This window comes from Panthera tigris, chromosome E1 (genome assembly GCF_018350195.1).
Source record: "Panthera tigris isolate Pti1 chromosome E1, P.tigris_Pti1_mat1.1, whole genome shotgun sequence".
Lineage (NCBI taxonomy): Eukaryota > Metazoa > Chordata > Mammalia > Carnivora > Felidae > Panthera > Panthera tigris.
The window spans coordinates 25,485,736-25,503,811 of NC_056673.1; the positions used below are offsets into that span (position 1 = coordinate 25,485,736).

Genomic DNA, 18,076 nt, shown 5'->3' on the forward strand with positions numbered 1-18,076 from the left:
TGTAGGGGATGGCAGTTAAGAAATAGGGTAGGCTGGCAGGCTGGAAATTATCACGTAGGGATTGATGCTACAATCTTGAGGCAGTTTCTTCAATGATATGTATTTCCATAAATTGAATTTCTATGTTCAGTGATTTTTATCTGTTGTTTTCCATTTCATCCCTTTTATTCATTTCTTCTTTATTCTGGAAATGTTTCTGAGGTTATCCTATACTTCACAGATTCAATTTTCTGAACAAATTTGGACATCATTAAAATTAAATACTTCTGCTTTTCAAAAACACCATCAATAGAATAAGAATACAAAACAGTGACAAAACACTTGGAAAATACACATCTGATAAAGGACAGAGATCTCTTAAAACCCAACAATAAGAAAATGAACAACCTGATTAAAAATTGGGCAAAAGACCTCAAACACAATATATAGATGTCAAATGGGCATGTGGAAATATGCTCCGTATTTTATGTCATCAGGGGAAGCCAATTTAAAACAACAATGAGATGTCACTATATACCTGTTACAATGGCCCAAATCCAGAAAGCTGACAGCATCAAATGCTGGTAAGGTTGTGGAGCAACAGGAACTCTCATTTATTTCTGGGAGGAATGCAAAATGGTAAAACCACTTTGTTAGACAGTTTGGCAGTTTCATACAAAGCTAAACTCATACCATTACAATCCATGAATTGCCTTGCTTGGTATTTACCCAAAGGGGTTGGAAATTTAAATTTTCACAAAAAAGTGCACATAGGTGTTTATATTTGCTTTATTTATAGTTGCTAGAACATGAAACAATCACGATATCCTTCAGTAGATGAATGGAGAAATAAACTGTTGACATCCAGGTAATGGAATGTTAATCAGGACTAAAATTAACTATTAAGCCATAAAATTAAATGGGGGAAAGTTAAATGCATATTACTAAGTGAAAGAAGCCAGTCTGAAAAGGCTACATCCTATATGATTTCAACTCTACTCTCTGGAAAAGGCAAAACTATGGAGACAGTGAAAAGATTAGTGTTTGTCAGGGGTTGGGGGTGAAGGACGGACGAATAGGCAGAGCATATAGGAATTTTAAGGTAGTGAATCTATTCCTTATGATACTATAATGTTGGATATATGCCATTATAAATTTGTCCAAACCCATAAAATGTACAACACCAAGAGTGAACCCTAATGTAAGCTGTGGACTTTGGGTGATTATATGTCATTGTAGATTCATCGATTGTAGCAAACATTCCATTCTGATGGGGGATGTTGTTAAAGGTAGTCTATGCATGAATGGTGGAAGGGGTATATGGAAAATCTCTGTACGTTTTCAATTTTGCTGTGAAGCAAAAATTGCTCTAAAAATAAAAAAATTACATTAAATATATTAAAATATTTTTAATGTGGTGAAAAGTATTACATAGAAAGTAAGAAATACTGAAGTAGGCAAGATATTTATATGGAAATGTTTAGTGTTTTCTTGGTGTTTATCTATAATATTTATAGATGGTATTTATAGGTGGTATTTATAATACTTTCAATATTTTTACTTTTGAGAAATCTAATGTAACTACTTGGTTTTATAGTTCCTTATTGCTTAATTTAACCATTGCATTTTCAATAATGGAGGCTTTTAAAAAAAATTGCTCTTTAAGTAGTTCTAGTCAATGCTCTTCACTGAAATAGATGAAATATGTAAATATCATACCATTGGCTCTGGAAGGACTTTTCCAAAACTCTCTAATAGAAGCTTAATAATTTCCCTTATGGGTATAGGTCACTGGTACAGTAGGTGACACATTATTCTGATACAAAAATTTTCAACTTATGTTCTTGGTTGCTTACTATAAAACAGGCTACTTAGGTAAAGAAAAGGTCAGTTAAGGACAATTTGTATTCGTGCCTATTTTTAAAAATTTTTAAAATGTTTTATTTACTGTTGAGAGAGAGAGAGACAGAGCATGAGTGAGAGAGGAGCAGAGCAAGAGAGGCACACAGAATCTAAAGCAGGCTCCGGGCTCTGAGCTGTCAGCACAGAACCTGATGTGGGGCTCGAACTCACAAGCTGTGAGACCATGACCTGAGCCGAAGTCGGATGCTTAACCTACTGAGCCACTCAAGCGCCCCTGTATTCATGTCTATTTTATATTTATTATAAAAAGTGTAACATAACTTTATACTATGCATGTTGCTGTCTGTGTATTGGTAAGACAGAGGTGCTGGGTTCACAAGTTAGAGTTCCTGAACCAACCATTTAATAATAAAAACTGTATCATTCCTGCTTTTTCTTCTAACCTCTGGTGTTTGCTTGCAATATATTCAGTTACGTTCTACATTTGGCTCTCAACATATCTATGTGGAACTTTTTTCCTTAAAGAATTAATTAGGTTTATTGTAAAGTTAAGTCACAGCTTTATGTTTAAATGTCAGACACAAACATATGAAAATGTTACCCCATTCAAATTCTAGAAATCTAACGAAAACTCATTCTGTAAACAACTTTCTTGTGGCACTGTTTGGTGTATACTAGAGTGCAGAGTCAAAACTTGTTTCATATCTTCATTTGAGTTTAACACATATCCTTTCTGTTATGGGGCATGCACACTGCTGCTGTTATGGAAAGCTTTCTCATCAGCCTACCCATGAGAAAAATTAAGATTGTCTTGCTGTGTCCCAGGGAAATAGTCAAGGCTTTTAAAAAGAGAAAAAATAGAGAACAAAAGGATATGTCAGGCGTGTACACAACTGTGTTATTGGCAGATAGCATGACTGACTCCTTTATGAATGTGTGACTTTCTGAAAACTCTTGTTTTAAAAGAATTATCTTTTTTCTGTTAGGCATTGAATAAGAGGTCCCCCCCCCTCCCCGCCCCATATAAGTAGGTTTTTCAATTCTACCAAGTCTTGTTTGGTCAACTCTAAACTGAGCCTTCATAGTATTTGTTTTGTCTGTTTCTATTGAAGATTTTCTGCAGGAAGAATCTCAGTTGTGACATAGTATGGATGCCAGTGAAATGATCAGAATTCAAGTTTCTAGTGTACTGTGGCTATACTGAGCTGCTAATTGAAGGTGACAAGCTGTTTTTTTCTTCCCAGTTGGTCTGGCAAAATTTTAGATTTCATTCATTATTAATTCATTGCTTCTCAGCAGAGGACTGGATTAATTAGTTGGGAACATTCAGAAAAGAATTTTTGCCTTGTGTCAATTTAGAGATTGAAGTTCAGGTTTTACTAGTTTCCCCCCCACCCCAGTTTTGCCACTTGTATACAGTTGTGTATCAAGACACAGCAACATTTCCATTATCCCCAGAATTTTCTCATGGCACTTTACCTCCCTCTTGCTTTGTCCCCTGGCAACAACTGATCTACTTCCAATAATTATAGTTTTACCTTTGAAGCTTTTCATTGAAAAGGGACTCATGCAGTGTGTGGACTTTTGTATCTGACCTTTTCTTTCTCACTTCCTAATGGTTTTAAGATTCATTTTGTATGGATAATTCATTTTTCAAAATTGCTGAGTAATATTGCATTACCTCAATATATCATAGTATATTTATCCATTCACTTATTGACTTACATTTAAGTGTTTTGTTATTATGAGTAACAAATTACCTAGATGTGACACGCAGTAAGGGTATGTTCACTGTATAAAAAGCAGCTAAACTATTTTTCAAAGTGAGTATTTTGCATTCCTAACAGCAGTGTATGACAGTTTTAATTACTTTGCATTCTTATATTGCCAGTCTTAAATTTTAGCCATTCTAATGAGTATAGTGGTATCCCTTAGTGGTTTAGTGGTTTTAATTTGTATTTCCATGATGTTCAGCATCTTTTCAAGTGTTTAGTTGCCCTCTCTGTATTTCCTTGGTAAAGTGTCAAATATTATGGCCATTAAAAAATGTGTTGTATGTATCATTATTGTTGAATGATAAGAGTTCTTTTTATGTTCTGGGTACAAACCCTTAGTCAGATATATCTTTTGAAAATATTTTCTCACGATACGGGGCTTGCTTGTTCATTTTTAAATATCAATTACAAATTTTTTTTAAATTTTATTTTTTATTTTTTAAAATTTACATCCAAATTAGCATATAGTGCAACAATGATTTCAGGAATAGATTCCTTAGTGCCCGTTACCCATTTAGCCCATCCCCCCTCCCACAACCCCTCCAGTAACCCTCGGTTTGTTCTCCATATTTAAGAGTCTCTTGTGTTTTGTCCCCCTCCCCGTTTTTATATTATTTTTGTTTCCCTTCCCTTATGTTCATCTGTTTTGTCTCTTAAAGTCCTCATATGAGTGAAGTCATATGATACTTGTCTTCCTCTGACTGACTAATTTCACTTAGCATAATATCCTCCAGTTCCATCCACATAGTCGCAAATGGCAAGATTTCATTCTTTTTGATTGCCGAGTAATACTCCATTGTATATATATACCATATCTTCTTTATCTGTTCATCCATTGATGGACATTTGGGCTTTTTCCATACTTTGGCTATTGTTGATAGTGCTGCTATAAACATGGGGGTGCATGTGTCCCTTCGAAACAGCACACCTGTATCCTGTGGATCAATGCGTAGTAGTGCAATTACTGGGTCGTAGGGTAGTTAGTTCTATTTTTAGTTTTTTGAGGAACCACCATACTGGTTTCCAGATTGGCTGCACCAGCTTGCATTCCCCAAAAAATAAAATTTGTTTTGATAATTTTGTGTTGTCAGTTATGTCTGTGTTCATACTTTCTTTTTCTTATTTAAGAAATAGATTTATCTAGGGGCGCCTAGATGGCTCAGGTGGTGAAGTGTCCGAGTCTTGATTTTGGCTTAGGTTATGATCTCATGATCTTGAGTTTGAGCTCCACATCAGGCTCTGTGCTGAATCCTAGCACAGAGCCTGCTTGGGATTTTCTCTGTCCCTCTCTCTCTACCCGTCCCTCTGCATATAAATCAATCAATCAATGAATCAATCAATCTTAAAAAAATATATTTTATCTATATTTTGTTCTAGAAACTATTTGGTTCTTATATTCTTAGGCTGTGATCTATTTTGAGTTATTTTTTATACATAAGTTAGGGAAAAATTTAATTCCTTCCATGCAAGTAACTAATTTTTAAATGCAACATTTGTTTAAAAATTATTCTTTCATCACTTAATTATATGGCACCTTTGATGAAAATCATTAGGTCATACATGTGCGTTTATTTATGGACGCTCTATTCTGCTTCCTTGACCTATATGTCTGGGCTCAGACCAGTATCATAATACCATTTTTTTTCTTAAATTGAGATACACTTGTCATATGACATTATATTAGTTTCAGGTATATGATGTAATGATTTGATATTTGTGTATACTGCAAAATGATCACCACAGTAAGTATAGTTAATATTTGTCACCACACAGTTACCATATTTTACTTTTGATGAGAACTTTTAAGACCTACTCTCTTAGCAACTTTTAAATATATAATACAGTATTGTTAACTATAGTCACCATGCTCTACATTGTATCCGCAGGACTTATTAATCTTCTAACTGGGTGTTTTTTCCTTTTGTCCATCTTCTCCCATTTTGCCTACCCCCTACCTCTGGCAAGTATAGTCTGTTCTCTGAATTGATGAGTTCATCTTTTTTGTTTTGTTTTTTTTTTTTAAATTCCGCATATATGTGAGATCATACAATATTTGTCATTGACTTATTTCACTCAGCATAATGCCCTCAAGGTGTATCCATGTCACAAATGGCAAGATTTCCTTTTTTTAAAAAATGCCTGAATAATGCTCTATTGTGTATGTATATCTGTATCTACCACATTTTCTCTATCCTTTTATCCATTGATGGACCCAGGTTGCTTCCATGTCTTGGCTGTTGTAAATAGTGCTGCAATGAACATACCAGTGCATGATGTATCTTTTATTATTATTATTATTATTATTATTATTATTATTTTAAGTTTTATGTTTATTTATTTTGAGGGCGATAGTAGGTGGGGGAGGGGTAGAAAGAGGGAGACGGAATCCCAAGCAGGCTCCGTGCTCCAGTGCAGAACTCTGTCCGGGGATTGAACCCACCCACGAACAGCGAGATCATGACCTGAGCCAAAGTCAGAGTTGGATGCTTAACCCATTAAGCCACCATGTGCCCCTTGAGTGAGCCTTTTTTTTTTTTTTTTTTAATAAATACCCAGAGGTGGAATTGCTGAATCATATGATATTTTTACTTAAAAAAATTGTTTTTAACTTAAATTCCAGTTAACATACAGCATAATATTAGTTTCAGATATAGAATTTAGTGATTCAACACTTCCATACAACACCTGGTGCTCATCACAAGTGCAACCCTTAATCCCCTTTACCTATTTCACATACCCCCATTCACTTCCCCTCTGGTAACCATCAGCTTGTTTTCTATAGTTAAGAGTCTGTTTCTTGGTTTTAATTTTTTGAGGGACCTCCATACTATTTTCCATAGTGAGTGCTGCAATTTACATGTCCCACCATCAATGCACAAGAGTTCCCTTTTCTTTGCACCCTTGCTAACTCATATTTCTTATCTTTTTGATAATAGCCATTCTAACAGATGTGAGGTGACATCTCCTATTATCTTAATTATTATAGATTAATAATGTTTCATACATATAAAGTCACTAATCATGTTTTGCAAATTTTCATAAATATTTAGAAATTAACTTGTTAAATGAGAGTGGTCAGAGCAGACAGGTTTGCCTTGTTCTTGATATTTTGGTGAAAGTTTTTTTTTTGTTTGTTTTGTTTTGTTTTTAAGTCTGTGTAGATGTCCTTCAGCAATTTGAAGTTGTCTTATATGCAACAACCTTTCATTCCTGGGATAAACCTTGTCTCATTTTGTATCGCTGGATTTGATTTGTTAATATTTTGTTGGAGAATTTTTATGTATAGTCATGAGATACATAGATACAGAAATGTATCTGTAGTTTCTTCCAAAGTATTTGTTTAGTTTTGCAATCAGGTGTTACTTGCTTCATAAAATAAGTTGAGAAGTTACTCCTCTTCTACCTTCTGAAAGTGTTTATGTAGGATATCTAAACATTTTTGTTTAACTGATTAATAGGATTTACAAATGAGCCATTTTTACAAGGATTTCACTGTGAGAAGTTTTAAATTATCAGTTCAGTTTCTTTTATAGATACTGGAATAGTCAAATTATTTGTTTCTTTGTAGATTGGTTTCAGAAAACTAGGTTTCATGTTTTCTTTTGCTTACTCCCGTTTCAATTCATTGATTTCATATTGTATTTTATTATTAATTCCCTCATTGCACTTTTATTGGATTTAACTTGTTCTTCTTTTCCTACCTTGTTAAGGTGGAAACATGAATCTCTTTATCTGTTCTAGAGTCAAGAACCCAGTCTCTTAATTACTATACCTTTCCAAAATAATCTGATCATGTGGAATGTATATTTATATACATTTTGGAGTGAGGTCTCATTCTGGTAGATTTTTTATTAGTGTTGAACTGTTTCAGTTTAGAAAGTCTGTCAGCCTATGGTATATACTTCAGTTTATTTTGATTTGTTTTGTTTTGTTTCTTTTTGTGTAAATATGTCAAAATTTTTACTTAGATTTATTCCAAGGTATTCAATATATTCATATATCCAATATATATGGATTTAAAATTTCACTTTATAATGGTTTGTCCTTAATTTATAAAAATATGGGTGGTATTGTACCTAGTGACCAGGGTAAATTGATATGTCAATTAATTAGCAATCCATATTACCAATTAATTCATGTATTAATCCATATAGTAATGGTTCTTCTTTATTGTGGGGTTGTCTTTATGTATATTTTGACATACAGATTTGTCTTACTGGGTTTTATACATACACAGGCAAATTCTTGGCAAATAATGACAGCTTTTTTTCTTCCTTACAGTAATTTCTTTTCTTGCCTTATGCACAGGACTTTCCATACTGTCTTGAGTAGATGTGGTAATAATGAGTATTCTTGTCTAGTTCCTGATTTTAGGGTGAAGGTTTTCAATGTTTTACCATTATATACAATTGATAGTTTTTCTTAGTTTTAAGGTTACTATACATTATCAGATTAATGAAATATTTCTTATGAACAAGTTTTTAATTTTATCAAATACTTTTATGTATTTATTGAGATAATCTTATAGTTTTCTTTTGTATAGTGATAATTTGGTGAATGAGTTTTATTTTCTTTTTTTCCCTTAATTTTGCATTAATGAAATGAATTGATTGGGATATATTATATTATGAACTATTTTAATAGTTCAAGTAAATTTCCTTCTATTATGTTAATTAGGGGTTTTAAGATTATGTTAATAAGAAAATATAGAGTTTACTGGCTCCCCCCACATTTTTAAAAATATGGCTTTTGTCTTTTTTTCTTTGTCTTTCTTTCTTTCTTTCTTTCTTTCTTTCTTTCTTTCTTTCTTTCTTTCTTTCTTTCTTTCTTTCTTTCTTTCTTTCTTTCTTTCTTTCTTTCTTTCTTTCTTTTAGCACAAGTCCACCTTACTGTTGTGTAGATCTATATTCACTTCGTACTGGTGAGATGGTCAAGTCTATTCAGTTTAAAACACCTATCTATGATCTCCACTGCAACAAGCGGTAAGCACTTTTTCATGTATTTCTTCTTTTTAAAAAATATTTTTTAATGTTTATTTATTTTTGAGAGAGAGAGACAGACAGACAGACTGAGCAGGGGAAGGGAGAGAGAGAGACACACACAGAATCCGAAGCAGGCTTCAGGCTTAGAGCTGTCAGCACAGAGCCCCATGTGGGGCTCAAACCCATGAACCTCGAGATCATGACCTGAGCCGAAGTGGGATGCTTAACCAGCTGACTGAGCCACTTTGGTGCCCCTTTCATGTGTTTCTTATACAAAGTAATGCACCTCCTGGGCATGTAGAGCTCTACTGGTATCATTGACTATCTTTGATTTATTTATTTTTTTTAAAGTTACAAAATACCTTCCCTGAATTTTGCCAAGTGGAGTAACTGTTAAGATTTCTGAATGAATGTTTTCAAACTTCCAGTCTTGATCCATTAGTGAATTAAGTTTAGCGAGTCATAATCAGTATTTTAAAACTGAAATGGAAAAGAACAAAAAGTAAGCAAATGTACAAAGATTAAGCATTGCTTTGGGGAACTTTTTTACATGTATAACATAGCTTTTTAATATATAGAATGTATGAACTTCTGTGGGTTTACTGGTTTATAATGTGAAATATAACTTTCCTGTTAGCATTCATCAAAACAAAACATATATCTGAACAATAAAAGTGGCTTTTAAATATTGTTATTTATTTATATTTAACAGTAGAACTAAAGCATGGACTAGATACATTTTCCTTCTTTCAAATCTATTTTGTTAAAATCTCTAAGAAAACACTCAGATCTGGGTTGAACCTGACCTAATGATAATGAAGATTTAACTTACAGCCATTGAATATTAGGGGAGAAAGGGACCTTAAGAATCTTCTATTACTCAGCACTTCATTTTACGTTTGAGAAAATTGTAGCCCTGCATTGGAAAATGTCTTGATCAAGGTCATGGATGCAAACTGTAAATCTGAACATCTCATCAAAAAGCAAACACATGGAACATGGAAAACACAATATTTTGTGCTGTGTCAATATAAAATAAATTTTGTAATAAAAGACTCTTGGGTTAGATTTTAAAGAGATTCAAAAAGTGACTCAGAAAGGCTGAATATAAAAAGAAGCTAAAGACAGACCTGACAAATGCAAACTAAAAGGATATGTGGGCTTTGATACTAATGAAAAAAGTGTTTGAATTCAAGTATAAAAACATGAACTAGGACAAAGAAAAGCTGTTCAGTGATAGTGTGCAGTTCATAGTGAAGATCTAATTATTATGCATATTTATACTTTAAATAATCTCAAACTCAAAATTATAGGAAACAGAAATATTATTGCTGGGATAATGTAATTATCCAATGACACAGCAAATTATTCAAAATCAACATTATTGAATGGCTGGATCCAATGGATAATATATTTAACCTGGGAAAATGTAATGAAAGCCCTTTTTCAAGTGTCCTTGTGCTGTCTCACACAACAGATTACATACCTACTTAGCCAAACAGCAACTTGCACACACTTGGAAAGGGAGATTAAGTACAAATAAGATTTGTAGAGCACAATTTACTTGTAGTACTACAAATACGCAAATACACTAGAAAACAGAGGAACAAAGTGCAGTTAAATTTTTAAAAAAGTATTTCTTGCAAAATATTTTAAAACTGTTACAGAGACAGGGTGCCTGGGTGGCTTAGTTCGTCAAGCTTCCGACTTTGGCTCAGGTCATGATCTCATGGTTCATGAGTTCAAGCCCTGCGTTGGTCTCTGTGCTGACAGTTTAGAGCCTGGAGCATGCTTCAGATTCTGTGTCTTCCTTTCTCTCTGCCCCTCCCCCGCTTGTCCCCCCCCCCCCACACACAAATAAATAAAACATTAAAAAAAACACAACCTGTTACAGATGCTATGAATGGCAGATTTGGGTTTTTCTTAAGTCTGCACTTGTTCCAAGTACTGTGTTCCAAGTACTGCAGTTAGGTCAGCTTTTCCTACAACAAATATTTTTGTGTTTATCGCTTTTAATTTTAGCCATGAAGTAATGAGCACATTTAATATTTAACAGATATAAATTACATTGAAAATTAATACAGTTAATTTTTTTGTAGTCATCAGTGTGCTCGTCGTAATTAGTAATTGTGAAACTTGTAAGTAGGAGTAAAAGGAGATAAAAGAGTGATTTATGAATATGAGATATCATTAATGAAAAGTGATTATGAAATTCTCTGGATATTTGGTTGATTAGCAAATGTTCATATTCTACCTTTATTTTTTTTTTAAGAAAAACTATTTGAAGATATGTTCCAACAAAAAACATCTGTTGATTTGGGCACATTATGTAGTATTTTTAAAAATTGATTTTCCCATTAGAAGTTGCATGAGTTCAAATGGTGAAGGTTAGAGGAAAAGCTATCATGCGGATTTCAGGATACTGCTTAGATTTTGCTCTATAAAGTGTCAAATCTATTCACCAGGTCTTTGCCTGGTTAATTTTGCATTTGGTTTTGCAAATCAGCTCTATGGCACAGTGTTTTGGACTTAGCAATATTCATAATAAATTAAACTGTCCTTGTTGGAATCATTCTTTGTTACTGTATTATGGGGAGGGGCTGCTTGGTTATAGGAAAACTTTTCATCTCTGGTTTGTCTGCGTTTTCTCTCATTTGAGTTTGTCACCTTCTTATTATGGGTTCCCTAAGCCTTTAACCTGGGTCTGAGGATTGGTTGGTTTCTTATGTTAAGTGCCATGACTGAATCATTTATTATGTGTTGTCAACTGTGTTAAGGATTTTGTTTTGCATTAGCAAATGAACAAGATTCTTTTTTTTTCTTTTTTTTTTAAATTTTTTAATATTTGAAATTTACTGTCAAATTGGTTTCCATACAACACCCAGTGCTCATCCCAAAAGGTGCCCTCCTCAATACCCATCACCCACCCTGCCCTCCCTCCCACCCCCCATCAACCCTCAGTTTAATGAACAAGATTATTAAAGCATGCATGTTGAAGACAACACTTTTCTTTTTTCCCGCTCACCATTAACATCTGTTACTCAGGCTTACCTCCCCCAAATTTGGAAAAATACACTGAGTATGTTAAATATTTAACAATTGTAATCTTTAATTATTAAAATGACTTTGAAATTTGTATCTTTACATTAATGCTATGCAAGGAGAAGTATTCTAAAACATAATTTATAAAATAACTTCATTTTGGACGTATTTTAGGAATTTTGATTATGAAAAAATTTTATAACTGAATTATGTTCCTAATTATTTGCACATCTTGGGCTTTGGGAGATAGTTCATACAGATTCTGATTAAATTTTAATATATTGAATCAATCAGAAATGGCTCATTTATACTGAATAACAGTTGTCTGAGTTTGCTTTCTTTCTTTTGCTCTTGTGTTGGGAAATTCAGCAATCATTTTAAGTGACAGGTTACATAAATCCATTTTATGTTTAATTTCATGACTTTGAGCAGCACTGGAAAACACTTTTAGTAAATAGCCAGCAGTTTATTGATTTCATACATTCCTAATGAAGATAGATTTATTTGATTAATAATGAATGAAAATAACATTTTATTCAGAGAAAAATAATTTTTTAAGCTATAATTTGTTCTGTCACTTTTCTTCTAATCATGTTTTTCTTGATTACTATAAGGATTTTGTGGTTCTGTTTTTATATTTTAACAGGCAGAGGTTTCTTGCCAAAATTGCATTGGTAGATACTTATTTAAATCTAATGATTTATCTTATTTATAATTTAATTTACAGAATTTCACATTCACATTTTTTTCCCCCTCTAATTTTAGGATCCTCGTTGTAGTCTTGCAGGAGAAAATTGCTGCCTTTGATAGCTGTACTTTCACAAAAAAATTTTTTGTCACAAGTATGTATCAAATTGATTTCTTATACATTTGAGTTTATACTATTTGATAGAATCAGCAAACTTATTGTAATCATAACATCAGTGTTTCGTGGTTATTCAATTATTATGATATTCCAGTGTTTCTGTGGATCTCTTACTACTGTAATTTTATGGTCTATCTTTACAACCCACAGCACATTTTCTATCTGTTATTGAGGACACCTTGTACTGTATTGCCTCAATTTCTCCTTAGTCTCCTTGAGTAATTGTGATTAATTTAGGTTCATGTAGCTATCTATGTTATACTTTCAAAGCCTGTGTTAAATTACTTAATTAACATAACATACTTGAAGAGATATCTGGGTTATTGCAACTGAGGGATTTGAAACTTAGAGAAATGTTTCAGTCTCTTTCTGTGTCTCCCTCCTTCTTATTCCATCTCCCATGACTTCTAGTACTGTTTGAAAGTGCAAAAATAAGCATAGAATCTGGAGCCATACACGCACTCACTGAGTGGTCGACTGATTTTTTTTTTTAAGGCTTATTTATTTATTTTGAGAGAGAGAGAGAGAGAGAGCATCCACACACACATGTGTGGGGGAGAGAGAGGGAGAGAGAGAATCCCAAGCAGGCTCCATGCTGTCAGCTCAGAGCCTGATACAGGGCTTAAACTCATGAACTGTGAGATCAGGACCTGAGCCAAAATCAAGAGTCAGATGCTTAACTGACTGAGCCACTCAGGCACCCCTGACTGATTTTTAGTTTTTTTTGAAAGGCATTGGTTCATGCAGTTGTGGGGGCTGGCAAGTCCAGGATTTGTAGGGCAGGCCAGCAAGGTGGAGATTCCAGTAGGAACTGAGTCCAAAGGAAGTCTGGAGTTAGAATTTTTTTTTACTATACTTCTAGTAAAATAGTAGTTTTCATTCTTATCTTCTATATTTTAACTTCTATAACTCACCATCAAAACTATATGTGTTTTTTCCAAAGAGTATAATTATGCATATGCTGCAGAAATAGTTTTGTTGGAACAGATCCCAGGTTTGTTATAACTAGGGAATCGAAATCATATTGCTGTAGCTCTTGAAGTATCACAGTTATTTACATACTTATTCATTAGGTTTATCAAATATCTGCTATGTATTAAGCACTGGGTAGTAGACATTATCCTTTCTGATAAGAACTCATGTTCTTGAGATAACTAGTACATTATAATTTATATGGAATCGCATGTATTATATATGATATATAACACATAAGGTAATAACTCATAATGCATGGTTTATAATTTTGTAGACTAGGAAGGAGAATTATGACAACTTGTCTTTGGCTTGCAATCATCTCTCAGAGATCCACAAAGATAATAATGGAGATCATGTTACTGGGATATTTTTTGTTTTATCACAAGGCCTAATGTGTACCGTTCATATCTTTGGCCCCTGGGACATTGATTAGCACAGTGTAGGCTCTCATTAAATATTTCTTGAATGAATGAGTACATTAATCCAGCTATCAGTGATTTTATGGTGATCAGAAATGTATTTATATTTTAATAATTATTAAATGTAGATCATTAGGCAGGATTTTATATTGTTACATTTATATGTAAAAAAATTAAAAAGTTTTTGAGGAACATGTATATTTGTTAATAACATCTTCATTCACAAATGTATTATATAGGTAATCTGGGAAACTTTGGATATTACATGGCCTGTTTTAGCTTAATGTTTCTTATACAGGTCTTATGCATTAATCTATTACATTATATTTGTATTACTCATTATTACAATTAAAACAATAGAGAAATAGAACATATCTGAGGAGCCATGTCTGAATCTATCCATTACTTCCATGGGTGTGGGCTACAGAGCAGTGAATCAGGACAATGTGAACACTTCAGTCAGATTCAGATACCAGGTTTTTTTGAGTATTTATGTTACATTTTATCAGTGGTCTTCTGCCCTTCATCATTAATCAAAGATATGTGTGGCCTGACTTCTGCAAAGTCAGATATCTCTGTTGTGACTCCATATCTTTTTTTATATATTTTTTTAATGTTTACTTATTGAGAGAGAGAGAGAGCGAGAGAGAGAGCGAGAGAGCGTGACAGAGCATGAGCAGAGAGGGGCAGAGATAGGGGGAGACACAGAATCTGAGCAGGCTCCAGGCTCTGAGCTGTCAGCACAGAGCCCGACGCGGGGCTCGAACTCACAAACCGTGAGATCATGACCTGAGCCAAAGGCGGTCACTCAACCAACTGAGCCACCCGGGCACCCCTGTTGTGACTCCATCTTAATTTTACACTTAGAATCTCTATTTTTTATTAGCTAATTTTACCTTTTAAAATCAGTTCAGGAGAATAGAACTACTTTCTTTTTTCTTTTTAAAAAATAAAGGTAGCCTACTTTTGCTGTCTCAGCTGAGTGTTAAATTGGGGGGAAAAATCCCAAATCATTATTTGTTAAGATAGTTTATTTAAATAACAATGTATGTTTTGAAATTTAAACCTTATTTAAACATTAGGCTCTACTGGACTGTGTATGTTGAAAGTAATATTGTACTTACCAATAGATCTAAGTTTCTTTCTTTGTAATAAGTGTTGGTAAAACTTCAGTTGTCACAGTGACTAAAGAGAAGTTAATAAATATAAATGATTTAATAATAGAGATATTTACTTTATAGAGCATATTTATTTATAGTTTTTTTAGTAAATAAGTAAAAAATACAGATTTTCAGTAATTAATTACCCAGTATAGAATTTTAAAAGAAAAATTAAACTTTATTATAAAGGAACAACTTAAAAGCGTTGGTGTACAATATAGTAATTCAGCAATTCTACACTTGATCTTAGCCAAAAGGCCAAGAAGTGATAGTAATTCAACAATTCTACACATTACTCAGTGCTCGTCATGATATGTGCGCTCTTAATCCCCTTCACCTATTTCACTCATCTTCCCCCTTCCCCTGGTTTGTATTCTGTATTATAGACTCTGTGTTTTTTTGTCTCTCTTCTTTGATCACTTATTTTGTTTCTGAAGTTCCACATATGAGCGAAATCATATGATATTTGTTTTTCTCTGATGTATTTCACTTGGCATAAAATCATTAGACTTATGTATTGAACTTATAATTAGATTTGAAGGACACAAGCTTTGTAATATTTTTGATACACTGGAATAAGAATAGGCCTTCCAGAGTACTCTGAAGGGAGAGGGGCAGAGAGAGATGGAGACACAGAATCAGAATCAGGTTCCAGGCTCTGAGCTGTCAGCATAGCCCCATGAGGGGCTTGAATTCATGAGCCACGAGATCATGACCTGAGCCAAAGCCGGACACTCAACTGACTGAGCCACCCAGGCGCTCCATTAGTGTTCATTCTTCCTTGAAATTATGAAGTTCTTGTTGAAAGAAGATGAATTTTTAGTTACGTTAAAATGGTTAAATGTGTTTTTGATTTTTAATAATTTTGCTTATTTGATAGACATTTAGTATATATATGGTGAAAATATTGTGTTTTATTAAATTAATAATGCCGCAGAAATACTATTTCATCTCCTATGAATGCCATTGAAACATTTTTAAAAAAATTTCAGTAAGTACATACTGTTATTTAAATAAAGTCATGGTATAATGAACCACCATGTACTTATCATCTAGTTTCAAGAATTATCAGTTCATGGGTAGTCTGTTTTATTTATACCTTTCCGCTAATTATTTTGAAGCATATCCTGGACATTATTTAATTTCATCAGTACATATTCTATTATGTATATCTAAATGATAAGAACTTAGAAAATTATATTTTTGATACACTAAATGACCATATATAATATGTCATCTAAACTGAGGTCTTTTTATTTGAACAAATGCTGTACTTGATTTAATTCTTGTCAAGTCTGGTTAACAGGTATACTAGAAATGTCCTGGGCCAACAGGGACATGTATCTTACATATTTCCTACCATCTCAGCTTCCAAGGTTTTTAACATAGAAAAACCTTCTTAGCAATATCCAATATCCTTGTCAACTCTTTATTTCTACAACTCATTTTCATGCTGCTGATGCTACATTTATTTTGAACCCCATTCATTATTCTCATTTCTTTGCAGATATACTGTTGCTTTATTTTCCTGCCTCAATTGGCCTTCCCAGAATGTATTAAGCCTATATATCTTTCCAGGCCCTGTATCTGTTTTAGTTCTTATGTGAACTATTTCCTGACACCTTTAGTTTAAAGCAACCTTGCCTTCTTTTAAGTCCCCAAAGATAACAATTCCCAAAGTCTGTTGGCAGAACACTAGACCTTCAACATGTGCAAATCAGAATGCCCTGGTCAAATATACTCAGGAAATGCTGTCTCCTATTGGAGAATGGTAATGGTGATTAACATTTTTATTCTGCTTAAATTTATTTACTGCATTTCTTTTTTTTAAAGAAAAAAAATTTTTTTAACATTTATTTTTGAGAGACAGAGTGAGACAGAGCACGAGTCGGGGAGGGGCAGAGAGAGAGAGGGGAGACACAGAATCCAAAGCAGGCTCCAGGCTCCTAGCTGTCAGCATAGAGCCTGACGTGGGGCTCAAACTCACAGGCCACAAGATCATGACCTGAGCCAAAGTCGGACGCTTAACCGACTGAGCCACCCAGGCACCCCACAGGTCATGATCTCATAGTTATGAAATTGAGCCCCGTGTCAGTCTCTATGTTGGGCATGGAGCCTGCTTAAGATTCTCTCTCCCCCCTCTTCCTCTACATTGCTCATGCTCTCTCTTTCTTTCTCAACACCCCCCCCCCCAAAAAAACAAAAAAAACACCCAAAAAAACCAAAAAAAAAAAAAAAAAAAAAAAACAAACCCCAACTCAGTTTGTTAAAGATGAAAAACCTTTATCACAGCTATTTTCTGGTTTCAAAGCATCAGTGGCCCTTTACCAAGATGTTTAGTTAACCAATATAGTTTAGAATGTAGTACAGCTCTGTTACAGGTCATCAGATAAGGAAAAAATTATTAATATAAGATCAGTACTGACCTCATGGAGGAGGTCTGAGGTGGAAATTAATAGTTTTTGGTGAATATTTAAAGAAATGAATATATGAATGCATATATGAATGAAGATTCTCCTACATATTGTGTTGGAGTAAATCCAGAAATTTTCTTGAAATACGAGTTTATTTGAAAAATGTATGTTTGTAGTCATCAGCTCTTGAGTATCTCTCCTGTACATGGAGTGTTTCCCCTTTTGAGAATAGGAAGATCTGTTTTATGAGCCTTTAGCAAGTACAAACTATCAGTGAAGTTAAAGATGAATGGGAGACTGAATCATTATTACTCTTTCTTAATGCTTTTGTTTTTTCTTTTTTAGTCGATATCCTTTGGGACCTTTGCCATGTAGTCCTAAATGCTTCCTTCTGCATTGCTGGACCCACCGAGTAGTTGAAATAAGTGTTATTGAAGTGTTAGTTTCTCTTGTATTCTGTGAATTGTGCATGATAAGAAGAAGAGATCTGAAGGGATCGGCAGTGTATATAGTATTGGAGTCAGGTGCCTTATAAGTGACATACAGCTTTATAAGTAAGTCTTGGTCAAGTGGCTGGAGGCCCCAAGAAGTGAGTTTTTAGT

The 18,076-nt window shown here is 33.7% G+C and overlaps 1 protein-coding gene across 13 annotated transcripts in view; it reads left to right on the top strand.

Annotated features, from left to right (window-relative positions):
- Window positions 1–18,076, top strand: part of BCAS3 (BCAS3 microtubule associated cell migration factor) — a 614,170-nt gene that overhangs the window by 141,731 nt on the left and 454,363 nt on the right. For all 13 annotated transcript variants that reach the window (XM_042966194.1, XM_042966193.1, XM_042966192.1 and 10 more), the window contains 2 exons: window positions 8,492–8,599; window positions 12,407–12,483. In XM_042966194.1, coding sequence (XP_042822128.1) covers window positions 8,492–8,599; window positions 12,407–12,483 — 185 coding nt within the window. The remainder of the gene's footprint in view (window positions 1–8,491; window positions 8,600–12,406; window positions 12,484–18,076) is intronic.